We start from the raw sequence: 1138 nt of genomic DNA, 5'->3' as shown, positions 1-1138 counted from the left end.
AAAGGGGACGTATAATTACTTTAAAGAAAAATGTCTTACTTTAATTATGAGACCACCCTTAAATTACTAAGGCAGGTAAGTGACACTCATAAAAAAACTTACTCATATCTGCATATTTGAATATTGTGCTGGAAGCATATTCAATTGAACATTAACCAAACCAGTACGCTAATAAATTCGATACAAAGGGGAAAAAGAGCTAATTAGTGAAGGGGGTGTAACTTTGACAGTTAACACTACAATGTGAAAAAGGAAGACGTGTTTACTACTACTCTTTAGATGTGCACCCCGCCACCAAGGTCCCATTATTCACCAAACTAAAGTTGTTCCATTCAAATCAAATTAAAATTTTCTCAATCCTTTACTTTTCTTTTTCTCTATTTCGCATTTAATGAAACAGTTGATCGTCGATCCAACTTCATTCCCAGCGATCATCGTTGACGATCATGAGAAAACGTTTGTTCTCGTCCGTAGCACCACCACCTTCTCCGATTCCCACAGGCAGAGGGTCACGTTCGGCTGTCAACTCAATCTTGGGAGAGTACATTGATCAATCTATCCACGTTCCTCACTTGACTCTCCCGAAAAATACATATCGTTGGGTGCTTGATGAAATCCATTATCCGTCACTTTTGCTGAGGGAAAATGATGTAATGAATAGGTTGTTGAGCTCTGCTGCTGAATTCGGAGTGGTTAGGATTATTGGTCGCGGCATATCTGGTGAAGAGTTAAGAACAATGCTGACTGAGAATGAATGGTTGTTTGGATTATCAAGTGAAAAGTATGCTAATTATGATAAGTTCGTTTGGGATTGGTCTGATAACACGATGGAACAAATGGCCAAGGTTGCGATGGGGGAGCAAAATTTTCTATTTTTCCGGTAAGCTCTACAACATATCTTAATTTTCTTGTGTTTTTCTTTATTATTTGGATTTAGACCTGCCTTTAGTCTCTGATGCATGAAAGTTGGACCATTATACATGTCTATCATCCAAATCCACATGATCGACACTCGGCACACTATTTAATGACCATTATACATGTCATCATCCAAATCCTCATGATCGATACTCGGCACATTATTTAATCCGAGCGAACCAAACCATATAGTACACTCAATCATATGCATGAAAATCAA

The 1138-nt window shown here is 38.0% G+C and overlaps 1 protein-coding gene across 1 annotated transcript; it reads left to right on the top strand.

Moving 5' to 3' along the window:
- The first annotated feature begins 446 nt into the window (after positions 1-446).
- LOC104101583 (uncharacterized) lies at positions 447-884 on the top strand. The gene has a single exon (XM_018772565.3). The coding sequence runs from the start codon at positions 447-449 to the stop codon at positions 882-884; it is 438 nt and encodes a 145-aa protein (XP_018628081.3).
- Positions 885-1138: the final 254 nt, after the last annotated feature.

Source organism: Nicotiana tomentosiformis, chromosome 7 (genome assembly GCF_000390325.3).
Source record: "Nicotiana tomentosiformis chromosome 7, ASM39032v3, whole genome shotgun sequence".
NCBI classification, from domain to species: Eukaryota; Viridiplantae; Streptophyta; class Magnoliopsida; order Solanales; family Solanaceae; genus Nicotiana; species Nicotiana tomentosiformis.
This window is presented reverse-complemented; position numbering and strand designations above follow the sequence as displayed.

Coding starts and splice junctions, on each gene's coding strand:
- LOC104101583 (XM_018772565.3), top strand. CDS start 447: ATGAGAAAACGTTTGTTCTCGTCCGTAGCACCACCACCTTCTCCGATT.